The sequence below is a fragment of the Onychostruthus taczanowskii genome, unplaced genomic scaffold (genome assembly GCF_017590055.1).
Source record: "Onychostruthus taczanowskii isolate IOZ18803 unplaced genomic scaffold, ASM1759005v1 scaffold28, whole genome shotgun sequence".
Lineage (NCBI taxonomy): Eukaryota > Metazoa > Chordata > Aves > Passeriformes > Passeridae > Onychostruthus > Onychostruthus taczanowskii.
In genome coordinates this window covers 4,346,353-4,371,611 of record NW_024500128.1, presented here as the reverse complement: position 1 = coordinate 4,371,611, position 25,259 = coordinate 4,346,353, and the positions used below count along the sequence as shown (strand labels likewise).

Sequence of the window (25,259 nt, the reverse complement as noted above, 5' to 3'; positions counted from 1 at the left end):
TACACACATATTTCAGCACCACAGTACGAGCAAGCAGGTGGCCAGCAGCAGCAAGTCCACCCAGAAAAGGGGCTCTTTAGCAGAAAGTCAACTTTAGCCCACATTCCCCAGCAGGGGATAACATCAGGGGCTCTGTGTGTCAAGCATTGGTGAACCGAGACAAAATCTTAATATTCCAGTTCCTGAGCCATTTCATAACATCTCCGGCCATCTGTCCTTTGGCAAGATCTTGTGGTGAGTGCAGTGAGGGTAAATAATGCTTTATGCAACAAGGTTTGGCATGCTCTTCCCAAAACTGTTCCCCAGCTCCTAGATTGCCCTACACTTACCCCAAGATGGCTCCAGTCACTCAGGCCACCTGTCCTCTTTAATCCACCTGGCAGAGGCATATTCTTTAGTGATATTATGCTCAACCACTGTTGTGTCTTTCAAGAAGAATCAAGTTTGTGAGCTGGGAATTGTGGGCAGCTCCTTCCCACAAATTAAAGGGGAAAACCAAAAGGCAAGAAGCTGAAGGTTGTAATGTTATTAGGAGCTGTTAGCAAGAGTCTCCAGGCCTGCATAAAGGTGAAATAATCTAGAAAAATGGTCTCCTTGGACACTTTCCCTTTTCAAATTATTCCTTACTTAAAACAGAATTTAAATACATTTGTGGATGATAAGGAAATTCAGGCTAGTTAACCATGGATCACATGAAGAATCCACATGGGACATAGAATTAACAAACACATTTCCTTCTTCAAAACTGGGATGTGATCCCACCTATTGCCTCCCAGTCCAAAGAAGCATCTCCATGGTGTCTCAGCAGAAGGGAGCATATGACTTTCAAGTTTCCCTGCAAAGGCTTTAAGACTCAGAGACAAAACTCTTGAATTGTGCTACATATTTTAGTCACCATCCCAAGTGACCAGAGCTACTTCTGTGCATGTCAGTACCTCTTCTCCAGCAGCTGAGCTGACTGAGGTGCAAAGAGCAGACCTTCAGCCCTGATCTTCCAGCAGGCCCTTGTGGGGCTGTGCAGTGCAGTGGAATCAAGCATGCATTTGTTAAACCACCTGGTGTGATGACTGAGGCTGCTTCTTCGCGGGGGAAGAGGCAGCCAAGAACAAAGGATGTGGGTAATGCAAAGCACTTGGTCCTGGGGGTCTGCAGCAGCCTGTCTGTCTTGGAAGGTGTAGCCAAAGCATTGTGTAGTCATGGCTGTGTGAAATACAGCAAGCAGACTTTGTGAACTGCTCCCGAGCTTTGTGTCAGTTCTTGTGTAACTCTGCCCTAACCAGGGTCAGGACCCTGCACCAACAAACTCCTTGTTCAGCTCTGAAGGCCAGAGATACTGGAAGTGTAAACCCCAGCTCTAAATGTACATTCCCATCTCAACCAAAATTGAAGTCTTCATTATTTCAGAGTAATGTCTGTGTTTTGTTCCTTTTTGTCACAAACTACCTCTTCTTTTCCTGAAAAAAAAAACCCTGCAATTCTCCCCTACTTTGGAATTTCCCACAGCACCAAAAAGGCCAGCTTCTGCTGAGCCCTACTCAAGATGCTGCCACCAGTGGTGTATAAAATTGTCAGTAGCACTCTGTGGTTGATGTGAGCAAAGTGAGGTTTGCAGAAGGAGGTTTTTAAAGACATGACACAGAAAGAAAAACCAAGATGCTTGGAGAGCTTGTCTGCTGGTAGAGGAGCCTCAGTGAGTCCTTCCCATTCATGTTTTCTTCTATGATTGAGATATCAAATATCTCAGCTTCATGCATCCATTGTCGCTTTCCCCACCAATATCTCTTGTTCCAAGCAAAAGATGCAACCTGTTGCTGCAGGTAAAGTCTGGCTGACTCAGCTATTAGGAAGAAATTCTTCACTATGGGGATGTTGAGGCACTGAAACAGGTTGTCCAGAGAAGCTATGGATGCCCCATCCCCAGCAGTGTTCAAGGCCAGGCTGGATGAGGCTGTGAGCAGCTTGGTCTGGTGGGAGGTATCCCTGTCCTTGTCCATGGCAGGGGGGTTGGAACTAGATGGACTTTTCACCTCAAACCATTCTATGATTCCATGACTCCAGGTTTAACACAGCTCCCTAGAGCACATGCACATTGTAGGAGGCACCCTAAGAACCAGAATGATTCTTGGGATGTCAGCTTTTGTAGCCATCCTGCTTGGCAGCAGCCCACCCTGCTCATGCCCTTCAGCAGCAGCACTGTGCTTCTCTATCCAGGTTAAGGGTGTGTGTCTGTTTAAGTTTGACTGCATATTTCTAGATATTACTGGGGTTTTTAGATGAAGCTGTAGAGATTTGTCTGGTTTTTGCATTAGGACCGGCAGATTCGGCGCATTGTTCCTGCAGTGACTGCAGAGGGAAGCAGGCTGCAGGCTGTGTGCATCGGCCATGGTTAGCCATAGGTGGCACACTTGAACAGGGCAACCCCCGCCTTCCCTCTGCAGCCTGAGATCCCTGGTAAGGGACCTGACAGACACAGCTCTCCTCCAGAGGATGGATTAGATGAACACCTGCTCTTCAGCAGGCAGATACCCCCACACCTACATCAGCTGCTGATAAGCAGAGCTGCTGGGAAGCCAGATTTGATGAGGTGTTGCGTGTGGCTGCAGGTGACTCCAGGTCCCTTGTGCTGTTTGCAGGGCGCTGGAGTGCTGGTGGTGGGCTGTCCATCAATGTTGTTAGGACAAGTTCTTTCTTTTGTCTCCCTTTCCACTCCCCTACTCCCCTCAGTCACTCTCGGTGAGCCTCTGCAGGACTTCATCTCCCATCCAGTCTGGAATTCCAGACTGGAGCAGCAGCCTGGAGCTGGCTGTCTTATTGCTGCCTCACCTTCTCCCTCCCTGCTGCCTTCAAACCACCTGGCTGAGATGTTTCTGGGACCTGTGGTTTTCACCAGATGACCAAGTCTCTTCTGGAAAGCACATGAGTGGCTCTAAGCACTGCATGCATATGGATGGGTAATTTATAGTTCAGTTTGTGAAGCCAGACTGAAGTCTTGTCAGCAATAGTGTATTTTCAGATATACTGGGAATGAAAATATTTGAGGTTTGCTCTTAGAGAAAAAGTAAGAAAAACACCCACGTGTTTGGGACCAAATATTTCATGAGGGGCAGCAGAAGGGCATTCTAATTACCCAGAGGTTTTCTTATTTCTAAAAGTGCAAGCAGCATTTTCAAGAAAAACCACAAGAGCAGAACATGAAGAAGGGCAAGCCTTGCATTTAGAAGATGAAGTCTTGGATGACAACTTTGCACAACGTTTTTATTTTCCAGCTGAAGCTGTTCACTAAATGCCCCCCACTTCCCAAAGGCTGCTGGAAATGACTCAGGCGTGCACAGGGCTGCCAGGGCACAGCTGTGGCTGGGCAGTGGCAGATGCTGCTGACTCAGGCTGGGCACTGCCCCATCGCCTCTGCCTGCCCAGGCTGGACTGGCACCTCTCCAGGGCAGGGACCCCTTCTTAGAGCAGGTTGAGACCACCCTGACCCCATGGGAGGTGCCCTCACTCCAGCATCCAGGCCATGCATCCTTGAGCCTCACTGTCCTGGTCCCCAGCTTGCCCCCGGGCAAGAAGAATGACAAATTGTTTCTAGAAGCTTCACAGTGTTTCCAAAGAGAAGGAGTCTCAAATGAGAGGCACCATATACCGAAGTGTGATGAGCAAAAATGCTGTGGTTTTGCTTGAATTTTAAATAAGAATATGGAATGTTTTTTCATCACAGCTCCCCCACCAACAGCCACTTTCACACATCATCTGATAAAAATCCCATCATGTCATAACATGGTAAATAGGTTTCAATGTTCCCTTTCTCAAAGATACCTTCATACTTTGTCCTATCTTGGCTTCAACCTGTGTGTATCCACGTTGCTGATTAACACTAAAGTTCTTAAAATACTCTTAAATTTTTCTTATAATGACAACAAAAAATTATTCTTAAGACATTCTTTAAAATTATTAAACATATTCTTAAATTATTCTTTAAAATGTTCTTAAACAGCTCCAGAAGGCAGGTGATTGATAGAAACATGCAGAAAACAGCAGAAAGACACAAAAGGAATATATCAGAACTGCAGTCATTAAGGCTTTTTCTCCCATGTAAGGACAGTCCCTTGGCTTCAGTGGTACTTCCAAGATAACAAGTAAATGACTGTGCTACAGTCACATGGAGTGCAGCTGGAGAAGAGATTAGACAAATTGATTAAACACTTGATGTGAACTTCTAGTTACCTCTAGTGGCAGATCTGAATTTGTAATGCAGACAAAACACTGTTTGAAATTAAGGTATTTTTGTTTCAACCCTTCATCTAGGATTTTATAAGTCTGTCCCTGGAGGTGTCTGAGCAACAGAGTATAACTGTGTTCTTTTTACGCTGAAAGAGCAATGTCTATCCTTTTTTTAATGATAGAAGAGGAAAAGTGAAAAAATTTGCACTCCGGCTTGTATAGCCTTGTCATATGTAAAAGAAATTTGGAAATGTAAATATGGGCAAAAAAGATGAGGAAACACTGCCTGTGTCACTGCAAACAGCAGATTTGACTGTTCTGGTTTTTCTGAAGTGCTCTGCAGCTTAGTGTGGAGATGATCTGATACCTGGCAAATGAAATATGACTAATTGTGGAAGTGGTTTACCTGAGAGTAGATTGATTTATTTAATATCTTCCTACCTCAAATGGCAAAGGAACATTTGAAGAAAACATGTTTGTTAAAGTTCTGAGTTTATTTCCACTTCAGAGCTGAGGAAAGCATTGACCCTAGGGAGTCAGGGACCTCTCCTACTAAAACCAGAATTCTCAATCCCAGTATAGCTGAGGAAGAGAGTGAGCAAGCTTGAAAAACTCCTTAAAATGGCAGCAGGTTTACATCTTCTGCTACAAAGAGCCAGCCAAAAATAAAGCCAAAACCAAAGTTTCCTGAAGAAAACACCACCAAAACAGCTTCTGCAACACTCCAAAGACTGGTCTTGGCCAGCCCTAGGGCAGGTTTTGCATCCCCTGGTGAGATGAAATATATGCTCACACTTCTGATGCAGCTGTGCAAGTCAGGTGGCACAGCTTAAACAGGTTTAAAGGAAAGTGAGTTTAAAACTAGTGCCTACCTTTGCCAGCAATGACTGAGCACCCCATTTTGTTGCTTTAGCACAGGGAGGGAGGCATTTGAACTGCTGGGAAAAGTTAGGAAGCTTTGCTTGACCATGCACAAAATTGATGTTCATGAGCTGATCTAGCTAAAGCACTACAAAACCATGCAAATGAGATCTCAGTTTAAGTCTAGCTATATCTATTTATGTATTTTTGTACCAGCTTCATGCCTTTCTCGCATCAAAGCAAGTGAAATTAACATAAGCCACATTTTGGTCAGCCTCAGTATAACCTTTTGAATGCAGGTTTCTCTAAAACCTGCTTTTAAACTGTCTTGAAGACAAACCAACATACTCATCTTTTCTAGAAACGTAGTCAAAGCATCACCACATGTTCCTGGAGCAGGCACTGGTACATTTTTGTTTACTTTCTACACTTTTGCCAAAGTCAGTATGAAACACCTCTGGAGAACCTCAGCCAGTGCTTTGTGCTGTAGCCCTGCTGTGGTCAGTGGAACTGCACTTGTGGGACTAAATTTGGCCCTGTGGGTCACTGTCCTGCTGAGCTGCATTGGGAAAAAGGAAAAATGAAAAGGGGGGAGAAATCGAGAAATATGCAAAGGCGAACTGTCATTCTGCTGTTGGAATTGGAACCATCATAATGATTAAAAACATTTATTCTTAATTTTACTCTTGAAAAAATAAAACTAGGCAGGGAAAATCTAGGCAGGAGCAATCTGGACCTTCATGCATCTTCTTCCTGTTCCCAGTGCTCGTCTTGCAATTTTAGCTCTGGCCCTCTTTTTCCCGCAAGATGTTTTGCAATCTCTGCTCCTTGTTGCACTGTGTGCCACAACACAAACAGCCCCATGATGACAATCAGGGTCAATGCATGATGGTGAACAGTCAGGATATTTAAATAGGGTGGGTTTTGGAGTCAGGACTCAGTCCAGTAGCTGGTTCTCAATCCAGTTGCATTACCTCAGAAAACTATTTCTGTTAGCTCTCTGGAAAACTCTCCAAAACAATCTTTGCTGTAGCTGACCCAGGTTGTCCCATCTTTTCCTTCTTTAGTTAATTTGGACCACCAGAATCAGTGCTGGACCCCCCATATCCTATTGTATTTTGGGGCTGTGACTGGATCCTGATAGAGGTATGAGCTGAAACTGTCCCCAGATGGCAAAACTCCTGTAAAGATTTCCCTATTCCTCTCTTCCTGAGACACCTCAGCTTATTTTTTCCCTTTTTATTTTGAGAAAACAGCATATCTTAAGGGTGTCAAAAATAACACTGCAGAATGAACAGTTGACAGTGAGGTACAAGTCTGGAAGACAAAGATCTTGGTCTAAGGTAGATGGAGGGGGTGTGGGTGCTTACAGGATTGTCTGCACCCTTGGTTACCATGACCTGGCTCAGGTTCCCTGTCCTCGGATGAGCAGGTCTGATCTTCACAGTACTTGGCACACAAAGTTTTGTGTTTTGGTGGTTTTGCCCTGTTTTCTGAAGGGCATGTGAGGAGGAACTGACAAGAGCTGGTAGCAGAGCAGAAGGCTTGTGGGAGTCCTGCCCCCAGCTCTGCAGACCAGGCAGCTGCACAGCTGCCATGCCAAAAGTGGCAGCCGGGGCACACAGCCAAACTGGCTTTGCACAAAGGGGAACTAGCCACGTGCTGGGGGCCCAGATCCTGCTCTCTGCTTACACTAGGTAAATTTAAGGGTTAGGTAGTTGCAGAAGGACAGCTCCACACCCAGCTGGCAATGGAGGTAGCAGAGCTTGATTTCTGGGGTCAGTGTGATGCAGCAGAAGAGGAAGAGACACTGGAGCATCTGAGGGCACAGAAAAAGAAGTTTGGCAAGATGTTCATCCTCATTGCCTGCATTCTGTTTCCTTCTCAGTGCTGCACTGACCATTCTGCCCTGTCCCTGGCTGCCTGTGGCCTCCCTGGATCTCCCCTCAGCATGCCACAGGCTTGTGCTCCACTGCTGAATCCATGCTAGCGAAGGCAGACAAGCAGCTTCATGCAGAAGTGAGGGGCTGGCACAGGAATGGCTGCACTCAATGGACTGTCTGCTGTGTTGTGGAGACGTCCCTTGCTGGAGGGCTGTGGGCAGCACAGGCACCACCAGGCTGCATTTTGCCATGAGCTGGTGAGCCCCAGAACAGGTGCCATACAGCTGTCTGTATTCCTCCTCTGGCTCTTCCCTGAGTGCCTGTATAGCCCTTGCCATCCTGTGCTTGAGGCTGCCCCTGATGTCCTTGGTGGGGTCCAGTAGAGATGAAAGGACTACTCAGAGTAGATGGGACACAGGGAAAGACGCTGTGCAAGTGTAAAAACCCCTAACATGTAGCTGTCTGAACTGAGGAACTCACACTGTGCTTCCTACTCCGGCATTGCTCCAACATGGAGCATTTTGCCCGTTTTAATCACGTACCGTGAAATCTGTAGGCAGTCTAGGACCACATTCACAATTAGAGACAGAGAAGCTGGGTAACAGCTGCAGCGGTCAGGGAGACAACAGCTCGCATATATTAAAACATACAGAAACACTCTTTCCAGAAAACTGGACTGAAAAAGTCTGACTATTTGCTTAGGGGGGGAACATCAATGCCCAAAGGCAGCCGGTGCTGTCCCCATGCCAGCTTCCAGCTCCATCTGGGCATCCCTACAGCCTCAGGAGCCAGCAACCACTGAGCACACCACAGCACTGAAAGCTGCTCCCTCACAGGCTCCTGCACAGGTCCTGCTAGAGCACACGCTGTCGGACGAGGAGGAGGAGGAGGAAGGCACTGAAGCAAAGCCAAGCTGAGAGGTAGGTAATGATCAAAGGCATGGCAATTTGCTTTACCTACCAAGCACTGAGGAAAATCTTCCCAAACCTTGGCACTTTGCTACAAGGGGGCTGACCAGTGGTGATATTGTATCTTTAGGACAGCCTGTTGTTTTCTTTCTGATGCTCCTCTGTTGTTTTTTGGGACTCCAGGAAGCCTAATTGCTGCTCCTGCAGCTGTCTTTGCACTGTCTTGGAAGAGGCTATGTTCAAAGCTGGTCACTCCTTCTTCCCTGGCTGATCCCTGTATTTTTGCATCCATGGCTCTGGATAACCTGGTGCATCAGCACCCTCTCACCTTTGGTAATCCAGTCCCTATAGTGCCTGTGCTGGAGATGAGAGAGGATGTGAAACACAAGTGTGCTGGGGATGTTTTCAGCTCAGGTTTTCAGCTGTGTATTCACACTTTGGTGATGGCCAACGTGTGTGATCCTTTCTCTCCTGTGTAGTTCTCTGAAAACACTTCAAATGAAGTGTAAGACCTGTGTGTCCCTCACTGCCAGCAGAGTTGGCTGCTTTTTATGGCAGGCAGGATTTTCTCTCTGCATGTAGCAATTCCCTGCCCTCTGTTGTCACACCACAGGTAAGGCTCCTCCTTGCAATGCAATGTGCTCTCAGTGGCCACGAAGGAGCCACAGTGGGATGTCAGGGCAGCAGTAGGAAGCAGCTGCCTGCCCAGCTGCTTCTTCCCCAGAGCCTGTGGCTCAGCCCTGCATGCACAGTGAGACAGTCACTTGCTGATGCTGCTGAAAACTTTTTGTTTAGTGGAAGATTGGATGCCCTTGTATTTTGAACAAGATTGATTTTCAGACAGAGCAGGCAGAGCTCCCTGCAGTGCCCCTTGGAATGCTTCAGGACAGCACAGCCGTGGAGCTGTGCCAACTGGAGTTATGGCTGTTTTGCTAGACCAACCTCTATGAATCCCAAATCCTTTCGAGGTTCCTCTGTTGTTTTTTATTGGTTGTCTGAATTATTTTTTCCCGAAGATTTTCTTGGAGGATCACCAAACACCCTTGGGATCACCAGGATGGAGGGTGCTGAGTGCTATTTCTGATAGGGCTGTGTAACACCTGAAGGCCATTTGTGTGATCTTGTTAGCCACCGGCACCTCAAGACAGACCATAGCTTAGGATTCTAGACATAAGGTTAACTGAAAACCAACTTTGTGTTAAAAGCAAGGCTGGATGTCAGACTTGCAGATATTGCCAGGACTGAGTTTTTAACAATCCCAGTGATTTAATGATGCTATTTTGTCACAAGTTTCTAGAGAGTCTGGAGACCATGTGTAATTTTCCTGTGCAGTCACTTCCTTGTTTTGTGCAAAGAGGTGTGTTTTACACCAACCTAAACAGCAAGAGCATAAATGAAATCATGATGGGAGCACACTCATACTCTTGAACAACATGCCTTACTGGGATGTACATTAAGTGTTAACCCCCTTGGTTTATGTGGTCAGCGGCTGATTGATGACTTATCACAACACCAATTCACATTTCAAAGAGCAAAGAAAACCCCAAAACATTGTGCATATTTTTTTTTTATAATGTGATTTCACTTTGTTGCCTTCGACTGAGGATCTATTTTATTTATGTTACAGAGAAGAATTTCTGTTTTAAATTTGCTTTAAATTTTCCAAGCTGAAGTGAGCCACACAGGGAACAAATGAGGGCTGGTTTGTTCCACCTTCAGACCCATTTTGCTGATAAAAGTCCTAAATAGTCAAAAAGACAAGCTTACTTTATCCCAGCTTATGGCAACTCTCATTGACAAAGTGAGGTACAAAGGTTTCCCAGTGCTGACTGCCCCAGTCTGCATGCTGGGGTCTTCTTTAAAGAAAGCTGACACTGGGAAGACTTTTCCAAGTTTGGAATTGCTCGCTTTGCACATATTTGATAGAATAAAGGTAAAACAAGCAGACAGCATTTTGGATTAAGGAAACTTAAACATCCAAACCACTATTTTTTTTTTTTGTTTTGAACATCATTTGAGATTAAATCAAGAGACTTCTTTTTCTTCAAAGAGTGCCTGAAGTACTGTGACTCAGCTCTTGACTTTGGGATTTCTCAGATGTCCTTTGTTCTGTCCAAGCAATATGGACACATTACCATTTTTCTTGGCTATGAATTAGGTCTGGTCTTGAGTTAGGTCCTGCTCAGAAAGACTCTCAAAAGGTTAATGAAACTTTTGACCTTTTACTCTCCTGCCTACCAACTTACAACGTAGGATGTCTTAAATTACTGGTCCTTGGAATTATTTGAGCTTATCAGAAAAGTCAGCAAAGAAAACCAAACTGTGTTTTGTAAAAGGAAAAACGAGATTTTAACTATGCAGTGGAAAAGCTCTTCTGCTTTATCCCACTCATTTGAAACCCACACCAGAAAAAAATAAAGCTGCAGTTTGATGTCAAGAAGGAAACCTGACCCACACATCTGCATACCGGAAAGTGACTCGTCCTTCTCTTATTCAACCCAGCTTCTTGCTAGATTTGTTATTTTTTGAACATTTTAGGCCATATCTATTATCTTCATTGAGCTATGCATGTCCCTCCCCAGCCCACAGGAGAGGAGGATGGTGTAGGTGGTGAGAATCTGTTTTATTCTGCCTAGCTTAAGGGATCCTCTGCACTGCTGTGGTGAGGAGCACATAGGAAAGTGAGCACAAAAAGACCCCTTTCTGTCAGTGCATGATCAGCCAAAGTCACATTTGCAGCCCCAGGCTGCTGCTGCTGAAGCCTTTACATGCCTCCCTGTAAGCAGCAGAGGCTTCTGTATTTCCTTGTTCTCTTGAGCAGCACCGTGCAGGATCAGGAGAGAATTTAAACATGGTGAGCACTGATCCCTGCAGGTTTTGTACCTGCACTGCTGCCTTCGGCTTAAGACAAGACAGGAGTATCTGATGCACAGTAGAACAGTCTGCCCTGCTTGCTCGTGGTGTGTCTGGACCCTGAGATCAAGGGCTGTCCCTCTCCTCCACCACACTCTGGCTCACAAATCCAGCACAGCAGGATATGTGCTTGTTTTGCTCGTTGGCAGTGGTGTGGATGGTGGACATGCCTGGTGTGGACAGCAGGGTGGGTCTTTGGTGTGGAAAATGAGTTCCCAAGAGCCTGGTGCCACTCCTTGCTAGAGACCTTTGCCCCTGGCTGTCTTGACCAGAAAGGTTTGAAATTCTCTCTCTGATATTGGTGAAAAGACTCCACAGGTTGAACACAGCACAAAAGTGTGTTAGTGTCTGCTTTCTGCATTGTCAAACTCTTTCAGCCTTATGTTCATCATTGTGATTTTGACCCTTACACTTCGAGCTTTTGCTAAAGACATTCTGATGCCCTCATTGCCAGACCCTTTGACTCATCACCTCTCATAGAGAGGGCTGAGCAAACCTTGAGGTTTTCAACACTAGGTATCTTGCACATTTCCTGCAAGAGGTGGCAGAAAAAATGTGTTTCCTGAGATGAAGTAAGTGAAAAAGAATAGCTATGAAAATCAGACCAAAAGAACCTAAAAAACTAAGAAAAATAGTAAAGCTGTTCATCAGCTTCCTGTTTACCAGCGACTCAGACAAAGCTTTATCTGTGGTGTTGCCAAGCTCTCCTCACACCTCTGCTCATACTGCAGCAGCATAGGTGTGTGTTACTCCAACAAAGCCTCTTTCCATGCCCCTGGCCAGGGCAGAGGCCTGAGGGAGACAGGACAATGCCACACAGATTTGAGACTGCAGCCATTGTGGTCAGGATGGGAAATGCCGGATGCCCGGCTTTCAGTGATGCTTTCATGCTGAGAGCAGCCTGCCAGCGGCAGGGTGCAGGTTTGAATCCAGGGCTCCTGAGTCATCAACCCAGTTTTAAACTACACAGACTTCCCTGTTTTAGGAGCATGATTTCATGTGTTTTACCTTTTTCCTTTAAAAACCTGATAATCATCAGGAGTTTCTTCCAGAGGAGGCTCCTGCAGCATAAATGGAGAGAGACAAAGGCCCTAGTACCCACATGGAGAGTTTCCCACCCTGAGTCCTCCTGGCTCATCACAGCCACTGGGTCTGAGGCTGGTTGAGAGGCAGAAGTGGTGCAGCCACTTATGCTTTTCAGTGGTCTCTGACAGGCACTGCCTGGCTCAGTGCTGGGGCCAGAGCTGTGCCCAGGCTGGGCTGGGCAGGGTGGGACAGCTGGGTGCTCCTGGTGCAAGACCACCCAGCAGTGGTGATGGTGGCTGGTGGCCACCTTTGCTCTGAGCCAGTGTGGCCAGTGGCAAGGTGTGGTGGTGAGCTCTGGGCAGCCAGTAAACACAGGGACCCTTGATGATCCATCAGCTTATGCCAGAGAAGGAATTACATGCCAGTCAGTGCAATTAGAGTTGCTACAAAAGCACTAGAAGGAATAAGCAGGCTGCAGGAGAATGAAAAGAGTAGGTGCTGATACAGATTTGCCAAGAGGCAGCTATGTCAAATCAGCCTCAGTTACAGGCTCATGCCACCTGGCAAAGCAGTGGTATCCCATGCCTCAGAGCTAAGCAAGCTTTCTGAGCACCTCAAACAAACTCGTGGGTGCACGAGTGCTCAGACAAACTCCTGAGTAGTTGCCAGGACAGGAGAGCTGCCCAGAAGTGTAAGAGTCATAATGAGGGATGCAGGACTCCAGGCAGCTCTTTAAAAGCAGTTTATTTTATCCAAGATGTTACAGCAGTCCAGGGTCGTGGGTGACAGAGCCTGTGTCCACAGCTGCCAGCTTGAGCTGCAGGCAGGCCTGGAGACCCTGAGTTTAAGTTACAAATGCATTATATACTTTTCTTTGCTGAGCATCTTAATACAGTAGAACCAATGAATACTTTAATTTTTATCTATAGCTCATCATAACTACTATAATTACCATATTAATGTTACTATTCTCCAATCACTAAAAGTTAGTACACTACAGTTTAAGCTAGAAGTTGTTTTTCAGTTTTCTTGAAGTGGAAAATTCTGAGACCTTTTTTCTACTTGCAACATCTGCTGAATTTTTTTGCCTGTGCTATCTTTCTGCTTGGTAAAAACATCTTCTTGTTTGAGGTGGGTTTATCTTTTGCTCTAAGTCATAAAAACCCCCTTCTAACTAACATACCCTTTGCCTCCTTGGTTATCCAGTAAGACTGGCTCAGCAATTCTTTTCTTCTATATCAAAACTTGCTTCCATCTCTATTCCTTCTTCAGATTCTACATTCAAAAATCTTTCTGCTAAGCATACATATCTGTGAGACTTTCTTGTCAAAGTTTCATCCTTCTCAGCGTAGAAGGATTCTGCATCCAGGACTGCACCCCGCCCTTGCACAAACCAGCACTTGCTGCACTTTGCTGCTCTGAATGAAGCTCTGGTGCATGATTTTGCTACTTTTAAACATGCCTTCATATTGGGAAGGAGTACAAATGTACTGGGGGACAGGATGACTGCTTAAATTGGCCTTGACAGATGGAAAAGCCTGGCAGCAATGGGCTGCAGTGCATTAAAGACAAGTGACCACTTCTCCCCACGGGCAGGGTCAGCTGAGGCCACAGACACAGCATAAGGAAGGCAGCACTTCTGGGGAAGGCAGCACTTCTGGGGAAAGCAGCACTTCTGGAGAGAGCAGCACTTCTGGGGAAAGCAGCACTTGTGGGGAAAGCATCTGGGTGCTGAATTCCAGCACGAAACAACTGTGATTCATCAGTGCTATCTGACTGCAAAAGAAAACAGCTACCCCAGACAGATGACTCTTCCAGTCTGCTTTGCCAGTTTGGGGCACTGCAATGCAAAAAAAGACTAAGAAAAATTGGACAGTCACCAAAGAAGAACAGAAACTACAATTAACAGTTTAGAAAGCATGACTTCAGAGGAAAAAACATTAATTGTGAGCTGTTAAGACTGAAGGAAAATGTTGTCTTGTAATATTTTAAAATAGCTAGAAGTAATTGTTCTTCCATGGCTAAGGTAAATAACTGGCTTAAATTATACCAGGACAGTTCTGGATGAAGACAAATTTACCAGGAGTGAATCTGGAGAAGCACTAGGATGGTTCATCAGGAGAAGCTGGGGGAAAGCAGGGGCTGTAGGAACAGGTGGGACAGCTGCATAGGAAGAGTAACAGTGGGACAGTGGGACACTGCCCCTGCCTTCAAGAGAGGGGACAGACTCGATGATGGCCCAGTGTCCCATGCAGCCCTGTCTTCTGTGATTTCTCTGTTCTAATTGATTCTTGCTTGCAGCCTTCTCTGCTCTCCACCCTCGGCCAAAGCACTGTCAGATGCAAATCCCAGAGGTGCCTGTGGTGAGCCAAAGGTTTGGGACAGCAAAGGTTTAAAAACCTAAGCGCTCCAGGGTGAGGAAAAAAAAAGCATCAAGTAAGGGACAGATGGAGAAGATTTTTGTTCTCAAAGACTCCATATGCAAGCGATGTATTTGTTTACTCCTTTGTGTCCACAATTACCCTGTTGTAACGCTTGGGTGAGACAATTCCACTCACTGCTGACACTACTATGAATAAGTCACTGTGCTGAGGGTTTTGCAACACACTGATTTCTGCTTGGGTGAAACCAAATGATTGTGCAAGGCTGCAGCTGTCAGAGCCATAATCCTTGTGGCTTCGGTGCTGGCAGCCAAAAGTGGAGCATGGAGCAGAGTGGGTTGGTCCAGGCCCCACCAAACACCTCCAGCTGCTACTCCTACACAAACTCAGCAACAGTTTTTGGAGGATTCTCTGGCTCACAGACCTTTTTATTGCACTGAGCATCTGCTGCAGGAGAGAGAGCCAGAACAATGCCCAGTAGGTTTTTCTGGTGCACATTTGTACATGTCTGCATACACAAGCACTTTGTTACGGTAATACAACTCCACATTTTAGTGGAGGGTGTCAAATTTTTTTGCTGATCAAGCTGAGAAGAAAAATAAAAATTTCTGCCTGCTATCAGCAGAACAGACACATCTTAGTTCAGCTGGAAAGTTTTTGAAGCTTTGAAGTTTTTGAGAAAGAAGGGTTAGAAGAAGAGGTTATTTATAAAGCAAAATGCTATATTTGAAAATGACACTTTTGAAAATGAAAAATGACAGTGTTCTGTCTGAGTCTTCTCAGAATAAAGTATTGCAATTGTTCTTCCCTTTTTTCTTGATTTGGAGGGGGCAAATACTTCCCCCAAACAACTTGGCACTTTCAGAGATATTTTAGTCAACAAAAATATACTTTTTTGATGTCAAAAAACCCATCACTCATAATCTTATCTGGTCACAAAGTCTCACTCCCCCCCTCTTTGTACAAGGACATACAAATATGCTATTCTTCTCAAGAAAAGGAAGTGAACCATTCTGCCATATGACAGATTTTTACCTCAACATTGGCAGTGGTCTGATGAAATGAATTTTTGTTAAGATAATACGGTCCTGCTAAGATGGTGTGTTGATAGCTGATGCTAATAGACCCAAACATTGTGAAATAACTAAAGCAGGCAAGAATTCCTCAAAAGATAGCTCCTATGTGGCATTTCCTCTTGTACCTCACAGGTGAGTGCCAGCCCTGGACATCCAGGGCTCGGGGTCCCCCTTGTCCACCCCTGCTGCCCTAAGGAAGAGGGGTGCAAGGTGCATTCACTGAGGAGCTGCAGCTGGGGAAGGGCAGTTGCTGGTCCATACAGGCAGCAGAGGCACTTAGGAGGGGTTTATTGGGACAGAGAGATAGCCAGGAGGAGGAATCTGAGTGGGACAGTCATCAAAGCACTATCTGCTAGGCTGCTCTGACGCTGCAGAGAACACACTCACCCTGACCCTCCACTGCTGCCTTCTACAAAACTGAGCCGTCCTCATTGTTTTTCTCTCTAACAGTGATGACTGCTGGTATTTTGCAAGGCATTTCAGCTGAACAACCCAGCATCTCTGAACATCCTGTAAACCCCTATTGCAGTTAACACTGTTTGTTTTCCTCTGCTGAACTAAGTCTTCTCTTCCCTCTTCCAATATGACACAGTAAAACCTCTGAGATGTAAATTGAGACCAGATCTGAAAGGGAAAGGCCTCCTTTTGACTAAGAAACTTATTTTATTTTGCTGTTGAGCAAAGGCAGAGGCAAGTGATCTTCTTGGATAACAGCACCTGACTTGGCTGCTTACCACAGCTCTGAGATAGGTGGAAGCTGAGCATCACATTGAGGTAAACGTGTCCTTCACTTTCTAGATGGGTGCTATGATAGCAAGCAGATCCAGGAAATCTTCAACCTTTTCTTGGAAAATATCCTACCAGGTAGGCTCTCCCACTCTGCTTTTTTTGCCATATTTTCCTAATGGCTGCTACCAGAAAGGTGCCTCCTATCCACCTTGGCGAACAACAAGAGCGATACCGGGGCTTGAGGCCAAAGCAAGCTCTTGCTGGTGGTTTCTGTGGCAACTACAGTTTCCTTTCTGTGTTCAAACTCATTTCATCTAGACCATCTGTAGGAAGAAGGAGAAGTTCCTACAAGAGCAGGCATAGGGGTTTTGCAGGAGCTCAGCTGACCACCACCCCCAGGCTGAGGAGCTGCAGGGACGGCACAGGATAATGAAACCCTCTGGGACTGATGCCAGAGGCTGAGCTGGTGTGTAAGGGGTGTCACCACTGCCAGTGATCATTTCTGGCTGTAGGAGCTGGAGGTGTGGCCATGCTGTTTGTCTCACAGCAAGATTCCTTTTGGTTACAGCATTTGCCACCTTCTTTCTGTATAACACAGTCCTGCAGTGAAGCGTTGCTTCCTTGACCCTGGGGCTCTGAGTAGTTTGGAGGAGTGGAACTCTGCCTTACTCCAATGTGCTGATCGCTTTTGGGCTGCAAGTGTCTTCAGCTATATGAAGGCTTGCATGGGAGTTTTTCCTACACTAAAGCAACTTTTCTGACAGAAGATAAAACAGCAGAAACTGCAGCTTTGAGTGCAAATAAAGGAATGGCTGTGGTGGCAGCTGAAAGGGAAATGTGATCAGTGTGGTTCACAGACACTGGAGACTCCCCAGCCCTGCCATCCCTCTGGGGCTGTGGTGGCTGCGCTGGCTGACCCTGTCAGCCACTGCCAAAACATCAGCAGACAAAACAGAAAGCTCCTCATACAGCAATATTTTTGCTGTGTTTTTAAACTTGAATGGGGACTGCCTGCACTAGCCTTTTCAGAAAGTGGTGATGCCGTACTGCTCTCTCCCCTCTGAACTCACAGTACTAAATGGCTGCATGGACCCAAAATGGCCCTAGGCTGGAGCACCAGGATACCCACAGCCAGATGTCTCTGTTTTGCTGTAAGGTATTTCTTTCCCACAGGAAATCCCACAGGAGTATGGAGAGAATCACTAGCCCTGGTGTCAGGGACCAGCTAAAATTGAGCTGCAGGGACACTGCAGGCTAGCAGTCAGGGCTCCTGGAGAAGAAAGCTCTGTCTGATTTTGTCTAGGATCTTAACAAGCAGATTTGAGAACTTCTTGCTCCTCAGCTGCCACCCAGCACCTTGGGAACATCCTGAGGCCCTGGGGGGGATTGCCCAGTGCCTGCTGTCCTATCCCTGGCTATGAGAGCCTCTGATGATGCATTCCCTTCAGACATTTAACCAAGGACCATTCTATACCAGCTGCCTGTCTCTCCTCCCACAGCAAGCTGGGTCCACAGCCCCAGTGCCCCAGCAGCAAACTCACTTGACCCCAAGGGGGTAAATATTGCTGTCATATGGCTGTACTCTGTACTCTTTGAAGGTGAGAAAATAGAAAATCCTCTTTTCCCCTGGCCATGTCTTCACTGGGTTGTCTGTATGTAGCAACTACCTCCTTTCCATGATCTTGCTTTACCACCCTGAGCCCTTGCACTGCCTGTCCTGCCACCTTGCAGCCTCTCTGCACCACTTTCTGTCAGAGTTTAGCACTTTCGAGTGCAGATGACCTTTAACTTCTGTGTTCCTGTCTTAACACTCTTGCTGGTTTACCACATTTTCTTTGTTATCCTCCTCACGTGAAATACAAAGGGCTGTGTGTTGGCTTGGTAGAAAATTCAGGTTTGACTGTGTAGCCCCTGTGTAACTCAGGGCTTGGTGTTTGCTACTCATAGACTGAAAAAGTGTTGGGAAGGATACAAGTCCTTACAGCCTTGCTCATAGCTGATATGAAGGAAATTGGAAATGTGTACCTCTCCTCCTCCCTCAACCAGATATCTTCCTCTGATCTTTCAAGGGAAGTTCAGCACACCTGTGTCTTGCAGCACCCCACGTCTGTGAACACGCTGGTGGTTATTTGTCTCTACTGTCCTTCAGCTCAGCAGGGTTCTGTTTGTCCAAGGCCCTCTTGGATTGCCTGTAGGAGAACCAGTAGGGCTCAACATGGGAAGAAGAAGAAAATCTGTCTGTGGGTTTTCCCTGTCCCCCAACATAGGCATCTCCTATTAGTTTTCATCATTGTAATTATCTCCATTTCAGCCAACATCGTAATTACATTCTCTTCAGTTCTCAAGCCCAGCCCTGTGGGTTTTACCTCCCACCCATGCTCACACCTGCCAGTCAAAACCAGCACCTTTCCTAAACTCATCTCTACTCCCTTCCTTTCACTGCTTTTGACAAATGACATCCTCTTCCTCCTTTCAAAAATTCCCTTTCTCTGCTGACAAAAGCTCAGGTTTCAGCTGTGTGTCAGGAACACAAACCACCACAGAAGCAGCTGCAGGCACATAAACCTTCCTGAAAGCCAGGTAGGGCCAGGGACTCACACCTGTATAACACTTCCCAAAACACAGCAGAGCTACTCTTGGAAATGTTGCATCAGACTCCATAATTCTACTGTTTTCTCCAGAACACTGGCACCAACACAACTTTTTCCTCCCTCTCCTTATTACCAGGCTGTTATCCATGTGCTTTGGTGTGCCCAAAGTACAGCAGCCAGCCCAGCCATCCTCCAGCCATATCAGTCACCAGGCCTGCTCACTTCTCTTTCAGCTTTTGTTCTCTTGAATTCAAGCTCTTTTCCTCACTTATTAGCTCATCTGCATCTTCTTGCTTGCTCCAGTTTTCTGCAACTCACGGGGCATTTCCCTACTGCCTCTCCGAGCTTCATGCCTCTCTTTGCCTGACTGTGCAGAATTGTGGCTGGTAAAAGTACACAGCTGGGAGATGTCTCAATTAAATTATGCATTTTGAATGAATTGAAATCTTTTTGCAAGATCATAATTTGTGCAGCAGAAAATTAGAAAAAATACAAGATTTTTTCAATTTTAGAATATGTATGAATGTTTTAAAATGCAGAAATGTTTTATTCTTTTATTGGTTCCATGTCAAACTATTGTTTATTTTTATATGTATTAATAACTTATCAACCAAAGTATTGCAAAAAAAACATATGATAGAAGAGGAGGCATCTTTAATTTGTTAATGTTTTGTTCCTAAGCAATAATGAAGGCTGACCTTATTTATTTTTAAACAAATATAAATAAACCTAAATAGAATAAAGCTACATTATGTCATACTGTGTGTCTGTAACATCAGGACATACTACTGACTGATTGTTAATAATATAAGTAATATCTATAGACTACAATAAAATAAAGATTCATTGCAACAATTTTCAAAAAATAGTTCTGAAAAAAATATAAACAGAATAAGAGGAGCCAGTCTCTCTTGTGTAATAAGGCCAGCTGGGTACTTGGAGGCAGGATGATGCCCTGGTCACTGTTAATGTTTTGAATACCTCATTACAGGACAGGTTTTTTCTGACTGTGCTACCAACTAGTACCAGGTTTTTCATTACGTTACTGCTTCTTTCCTTCAGCCTGTTTTCCCACTTTTATTTTTCTTTCCCCCTACATTATTTAGGTTTTCTTCTCTTTGAGACTCTTTCACTACTCACTTATGCAACAACAATCAACAACCTATGAAGGTACTTTGGGCTGGAACTGCAACCAAAGAACATGCCAATAACTTCAGTAAAAATTGTTTTGGATCTGCCACATACTCGTTTGGGACCTCTTGGGTGAACCTCTGGTTTTCCCTGTGCTCTTAAAAGTCAGGAAAATTGTGCCTGTTGAGATTAAAGGATAAAAAGTATATAATTTGCCTGACTTATAAAGCACCACAATGTACAATTTTAGTGTTCCATTAAGCATAAGTAATTTAAAGCAATTGAATAAAATACAAAATATCAAACCTGGTTTTGTTTCAATATTTTGTCCTTTTCCATCCTCAAATAAATAAAAAAAACTTGAAAAAAAAAAAAACCCAAGGTAGCAAAGAAACTGAAATACCCGCACTAAATAAGAACTGATTCAAAAATTATGGCTAAGTGGTATCAGTAGCTTTGAGTTCTTCTTTTGCTCAAAATACTGATGAGTTTTTAATGGGTAGGGATATAAACAGACTGCAGGATACAAGTTGCTACTAGCTGAAGAAAACGAAATAATGCTAACTAAAACTGGAAATTATATATCAGCTTCTGTAAAAAGCTGCAAATTTATTAGGGTGTCTCCTGTGATGGAGACATGTGAACTTTTTAATTTTTCCCGTAAATCAGGTGAGGCTGTGAAGAAGGGGGGTTTATCAAACACGTTAAAAAGACCCATTGCCGTGTTAAAGAGAGGCATTTGGTCTTTGTTTCACAGAAAGTGCTTGATACCCCCCTCACTCTTTTCCTGTTTACCACAGATACAAAATCTTCTATTTGTCCCCAAGCCAATCCTGTGTCTGGCAGCTGCCCATTTGACAGCCACATATCACAAATTCTCAGCCCTCTGCACAAGCCAAGTGAAAGCGAAGTAGACCTCCTGGAAAACCCTGATCCCAAGCAGCAGGGCACAAGGAGAAGAGGCCAGGGCCATCTGAGAGAGTAGAGGCTTCCTGCTGCCAGAGGTAAAGTTCATCCATATTCACTGTGCTATTACTGGGCTGACTGTGGCAACCAGGGGATCTGCAGCAGCCACCTCTCCCTTGATACCTTCCATAAAACTGCTTTTCCAGTTGGACTGTTCTGCTGAGGGATGTGGAGAGGGGGGAAAATGGAAAATGCTGTGGCCTGGTTGGGAGCTGTTGAAGGCATTAATGGCGTAAGGGTGGTCTGAAGTAGAACATCTCTGGTCTCTGTTTAGCCCAGGAAAAACACTTGATTTTTTCTGGAAGTAGATGCTTTTTAGCTATAAATCTAGATTTACCTATCTCTACATATCTATCTACATGTTTATAGATCTATATATTTATAACAAGGTATTCATTGGTTTTTGAATATTTTTTAGTTTTGGTAGTTGAATCTATGCTCTGCTTTTAAGAGGTCCTTGACATACAATTAAAAAGCGAGAGCCAGTGCTGCATCACTTAGTCACGGTGTATCAGTTTCACACATCAAAAGGATTAGCAGGAAACATTTTTTACATTTATCTGTTGCTGCAAGAAGAGCCACATTATCTAGTCACTCACCAACTAAATATTTGAAGATTTATGCCTTATACAAAGTTAAAATTAATAATGCAGATGTCCTAGCTACAGCTAAGAGCTCAATGTAGTAGAGAACTACACTGTTGATGTGGGTTGCAGCACGGCTTTTCTCTCATTATTTGTTATTTCTGAACAAGAAATTCTGTGGGGTTGAATGCTGTACTTGTAACAGTTTTCTCTGCATTGTGCTTACCAATTGAAAAGGTTCTGGTGCCCCAAGGAAAGCTGAGGCAGGTCAGTGAGGCATGAGCAGCATCCATACCTGGAGCAGAGGATGGACACTGGCACTCCTCTGGGCTGTACACATGGATCGTTCTGTTCCCCCCACAGGTAGCACAGCCAGGCAAGAAGGGGTGAATTGTGATTCCTTCCTATCAATACAAAAAATTCTCACTGTTCTCTCTCTATTTGTATCTCCAGGCAGCAATCTTTAATTCAGGAGAGCACATCATCTACTTCTATAGAATTATCACTTCCATCCATGTTATTGCTTCATCTTAACAGCAATGATTACTGCAAATTATTCTTCTTTCCTGGAAACTCTATGTCTTTGAAGCTCTTTCAAGATGTGGTCAACCTGTAAGCAGGTGCACCAGAGGTGCAGCACAGCCTAAGCTTTCAAATGTCTTAGTGAAAATGAATGCCTTAGTGAAAAATAAAACTCTTTTGAAAGAATCATCATTTCTTAAAACGTGAACACTCAAGTATGGAAACCTGATCTGCTTTTATAGGGGTCATGAACTGACATCTGAAACAATGAAAAAGTTGCCTGAAGCACTGAGTCAGTCTTGGAGAGCATGTCAGATTATTTTACTATTTTGAGGCTACCTTCATTGCTATTCTTCAGAAATGAGAGAGAAAGGAGCCACTCCTGCTATGTTTTGGTTTTCTCTGTGCTAGAATACTGAAGCTGGACAGAACAGGCAGGAGAACTAAGCTGCTGTGTTGTGGCAAAAGGCACAGCCAAGCTGCTCACCAGCTGCCCTGGAGGTTGGTGGCAGCTCAGAGCTTGGCACTGCAAGTGTTGCTGTGCAGCCCTGTGAACTCCTTGTTGCTGCAGAGCTTTTTGTATGCAATCCTGGACCCACCCATGGAAAAGTAGCTTGCATGTCTCTGCCCTCTGTGCCGGTACCTAGCCCTGATAAGCTCTGCTAAAAAAAAAGGTTATGAAGCTTGGTGACAGCTTCATCAGGCAAAACACTCTTATGAGCATCTTTATGCTACAGGCAAAAAACTTCCCCACCCCAGGGAGCACAAGAAAATTGAGATCCTTAGATCAGATGCAGGATTTGTATTTTTTTTATCATTGTGACTATTCAGAGACCTGCATTTTTCCCTGTCATTGTAATGATGAGGGGCTGGTCCACTGGAACTAAAGCAGTTTCAGGAAAAACAAGAGCATCCCAGAGCTCACACAGGAGGATTGTGTAGGAGCAATCAGCAGGCTGCAGGGCAGCCCTTTGGGTGGTACAGCTGTTCTCGTCCAGCCAGTGAGACGAAAACTGCATTTTGTAGTCCCCCTCTGCCTGGAGGCTGATCCACAGGCTCAGCACAGCCCACACAGAAGGAGAACCCACTATGGCAGTGCTGTGCCAGGACAGCCAGACATTTCTAATCCTTTCTCTTTCCTACACAGGTATCTGAGATGAATCCCACCAGCCAATTCGTTGGCACAACAGAATATGACTATGGATACGATGAAAACACTGCTCCGTGTAACGAAGGAAACAACTTTCGCAGGTTTAAATCCCTCTTTCTGCCAATTCTTTACTGCCTTGTGTTTGTCTTCTGCCTCCTGGGAAACTCCTTGGTCCTCTGGGTTCTCCTGACCAGGAAAAGGCTGGCAACAATGACTGACATCTGCCTGCTGAACCTCGCAGCCTCTGATCTCCTCTTTGTTTTGCCCCTCCCTTTCCAAGCCCACTACGCTTCAGACCAGTGGGTTTTTGGCAATGCCATGTGTAAGATAATGGCTGGCATTTACTACACAGGTTTTTACAGCAGTATTTTGTTTATAACCCTCATGAGCATAGACAGGTACATAGCAATTGTCCATGCTGTCTATGCCATGAGGATACGGACAACCACTTGTGGCATAATTATCAGCTTGATCCTGTGGCTGCTGGCTAGCTTGGCTTCTGTACCCAACATCATGTTCAGCCAGGAGCTGGAGATCGAGCGGGCTTGGCAGTGTGTCCCCATGTACCCCCCAGGTGACAATACCTGGAAGGTTGCTTCTCAGTTTGCAGTCAATATCTTGGGCCTCTTGATTCCCTTTAGCATCCTTGTTTGCTGCTACACTCAGATACTAAAAAACCTGCAAAAATGCAAAAACCGGAACAAGGTCAAGGCGATCAAGATGATCTTCATCATTGTCATTGTCTTCTTCCTTTTCTGGACTCCTTTCAACATTGCGCTGTTCCTGGACACTCTGCAGAGCCTGCACGTCATCAATGACTGCAAGGCCAGCTCCCAGATAGCGCTGGCCCTGCAGCTGACAGAAACCATCTCCTTCATCCACTGCTGCCTGAACCCCATCATCTACGCCTTCGCTGGAGTGACATTCAAGGCCCATCTCAAAGGACTCCTTCAGTCCTGTGGTCACATCCTCGCCAGCCCTGCCGGAGGTGCCGGGGCTGGACAATCATTTTCGGCACCCTCCCAGCTCTCTGGCTGGTCTGACAGTGCAGGGGTTCTGTGAGCACACCTGAGTCACCTTCTGCTGGTGAAGGGGCTGGCCAAAGGTCTGCTGTGGTCCTGAAGGTCGTGCCATGTGTGCAGCATCCCCTGGGAGATGCAGTATGCCTGTGCCTTCTGCTGGGATACGCTGTGACCTGCCACATAAGAACTTGTGACATTGATTTCCCAAGAGAAGCAGTGGGTTTGTAAAATGGTGGCCATACATTGCCACAGAATAATTTTAATTAAGTTTTAGAGCTCCTTTAATACAAGCAGGCTGCTTCCTCTAGTATCTATTTTCTCCTCTGACAAACGCGTCGCTTCTGCCTCACCCCAAGTATGCTGTGCCTTGTGGAAAGTGAATCCCTACATCCCTGGGACCAAGTGTGTGACACCCCTCTGGAAAGCGGGAAGTGGACAGGCATTGGATTGCTTCATATGGCAAAGAGGGAATCACCTCAGACACTGTCACAGTTTCCTCTTTGCCTCAGGTCCCAGACAAAAAGCCCCTTCAGCACAGGATCCTGCTTGTTGTGGGATGGTCCCAGGGACACAGCCCTGGAATCCTTGGAAGTGCTGTCACCCAGAGCAGCCTTTGGTAGTGATGCCTCCAAAAATAACAAAACAATGGCTCCAGGTGCCCCCTATACTGGTCACTCGTGGAGGATCCTACACTAGAAAATGTTGTCCTCAGAGCAGGTGGGAGCTCTGTGTCACCCCTGGAGCTGTGGGAGCTCCAACTTTGAGACTCCAGCACTCGCTGCTAAATGTAACCATCATAAAATGGCCTGTAGCAAAGCAGGGTCCTTCTCTTTTCCCACATCTTCATTTTCTGTCATTTTAAAAATGCTTTCTTCAGATAAAAATTAGCTACACCCTTTTTGTCTTGATTCTTGATAGTCTGCCTGATGACTCACAAGCCTTGATTAGGATGAGGAAACTTTGACTTTGCGCATTTTTGAGTGGGTATCACATAAATGCATCTGATTGAATTGAGAGGCACCCTGAAGCTCTTCAGCAAAATAAGTCTTATCTCCACTTTTCTGCTGAGGAAGCTTTGTTCTCCAAATCCCAGTAAAAAATCACAGGGAAAAAAATAACATTTGTATCGCAGTAGTATTACTGCAAACACACATTTTTAAAAGTTAATCAAGAGAACATCTGAAATCAGGGAAAACACAGCCTGGATATTGTAAAGATTTTATTTTTTAAGGTAATAAAAATTTTAAATATTTTTTCTAATTCTACCTTTCTTTCTGAAAATATACATTCATGTTTTT

The 25,259-nt window shown here is 45.2% G+C and overlaps 1 protein-coding gene across 1 annotated transcript; it reads left to right on the top strand.

Annotated features, from left to right (window-relative positions):
- The first annotated feature begins 7,731 nt into the window (after positions 1-7,731).
- On the top strand, positions 7,732-24,580 carry LOC121337634 (C-C chemokine receptor type 8-like). The gene is made up of 2 exons (XM_041407841.1): positions 7,732-7,882; positions 22,937-24,580. The coding sequence occupies exon 2, from the start codon at positions 22,946-22,948 to the stop codon at positions 23,999-24,001; it is 1,056 nt and encodes a 351-aa protein (XP_041263775.1). The 5' UTR covers positions 7,732-7,882; positions 22,937-22,945; the 3' UTR covers positions 24,002-24,580.
- Positions 24,581-25,259: the final 679 nt, after the last annotated feature.

Excerpts from the sequence above, each read along its gene's own strand:
- LOC121337634 (XM_041407841.1), top strand. The coding sequence starts at position 22,946 with ATGAATCCCACCAGCCAATTCGTTGGCACAACAGAATATGACTATGGA.